This window comes from Frankliniella occidentalis, unplaced genomic scaffold, assembly GCF_000697945.3.
Source record: "Frankliniella occidentalis isolate FOCC.00 unplaced genomic scaffold, Focc_3.1 Scaffold351, whole genome shotgun sequence".
NCBI classification, from domain to species: domain Eukaryota; kingdom Metazoa; phylum Arthropoda; class Insecta; order Thysanoptera; family Thripidae; genus Frankliniella; species Frankliniella occidentalis.
In genome coordinates, this window is record NW_026267474.1 from 87,316 (window position 1) to 88,775 (window position 1,460).

The following is a 1,460-nucleotide window of genomic DNA, read 5'->3' on the forward strand; positions in this document are numbered from 1 at the left end:
CTGATTGGCGGACGCGGATTTGTTTTGATTGCCGATCATTGTACAACTCCCACACCAGGCAGTACTCCCTCCTGTCCGCGGCTAACGAGTTGACAGCCCTTTCCAGAGGAAATCCCATTGTAGTTTTTAGCAATGAAGACTAGGTGTTTCTTCCCGCTGCGGAAATAGTGTGAACCGGTTGGGCTGGACGGGTTGTTATCGCCCGAGTTGTACTCTAAGATGTCACAATCATGCCGGGCGCGCGCAAGGGGTGGGGAGCTGGGGGGCGGCTCGCAGGGCTCCTGAGTACGACAGGGCCGGCGCGCGCGGCAGACGAGCGGGGGCCTCCTCCCCGCCACCACCATGAGCTCGTTCACGACCCACCCGCCGCTGCCGGTCGGCCAGGGCTGTGCCGACACGGCCCTCGGCGCGTCGTACGTCGCCTTCCTGAACGTGCTGGTGGGCGTGATCAACGCGCGCCTCGAGCGCGAGCGCCGGCAGCGTGTGGAGCGGGCGCGCCGCGACCGCCCCGGGGAGTACGACTTCGTGGTGGTGGGCGGCGGCACGGCCGGCTGCGTGCTGGCGGCGCGCCTCTCGCAGGAGCCCGCCGTCTCCGTGCTGCTGCTGGAGCGCGGCGGCACCGAGCCACCGCAGGCCCGGGTGCCGGCCTTTGCGTCGTACGTGGTCCGGGCCAACATGGCGGAGTTCATGACGGTGAGCACCTGCACGAAGGTGTAGTTTTTTACAAGCATTTGGTTACATTGTATGCTGGCAATATGGACTAACGAGGTTTAGTTGGCAGCACTGTTATTTTAAAGGTATTGATCATTGCCATTTATTGGCGATGATCAATACCTTTTGTGGCAATGAAGCGCCTTTTTGGCAATGAACAGCGTAATGACAATAAGACTAGCTATATGTACGCCAGACCACGTCTCGCGTAACAGGCTTCGCGATATCTCACGAAACACTGGTACGCTTCGACGCGCCTAGCGCACATATAGCGAAGCCTGCGGCGCTGACACCCGAGTCAAATAGGGTATTGGTCTAGAGCGCTGAGCGGAAGTAGAAGAACCAAAACGGAAGGTGGAAAGGCGCCCGGGCCGTCCCCCTCTCCTCCACTGGGCGGAGTGGGGGAGCGCCCGGGGCGAAGTGGAGGGCAGGCGGGGAGGAGTGCGGGCGCCTTTCCATCTTCCGTTTTTGTTCTTCTACTTCCGCTCAACGCTCTAGACCAATACGGAAATAGGGCCCTTCGGCCCCCAAATACCCGGTTGGAAGGATCTTCACTTACTCTCTAGGATGTTTCTGTGTTTTAAATGTACCAATAACAGTAGTTAAACATGTGAAAAAGGAGAGAGTAAAGTGTGTTTAAACCAGAATTAAACTGAAGAATTTTGCAGTATTAGTGATGTCTAAGTATAGAATTTACTACTTTTAGTACGGAAAAACTATAGAAAAACTACTGATTTTTCGGACTACCA

At 56.6% G+C, this 1,460-nt stretch overlaps 1 protein-coding gene across 2 annotated transcripts in view; it reads left to right on the top strand.

The window, feature by feature from the left end:
- Positions 1–290: 290 nt before the first annotated feature.
- LOC113213638 (glucose dehydrogenase [FAD, quinone]-like) overlaps positions 291–1,460 on the top strand; it is a 40,547-nt gene continuing 39,377 nt past the window's right edge. The window contains exon 1 of one of the 2 annotated variants that reach the window (XM_052274204.1): positions 291–693. In XM_052274204.1, coding sequence (XP_052130164.1) covers positions 343–693 — 351 coding nt within the window. In that variant the 5' untranslated portion in view covers positions 291–342. The remainder of the gene's footprint in view (positions 694–1,460) is intronic. The other variant, XM_052274203.1, reaches the window with a different exon arrangement.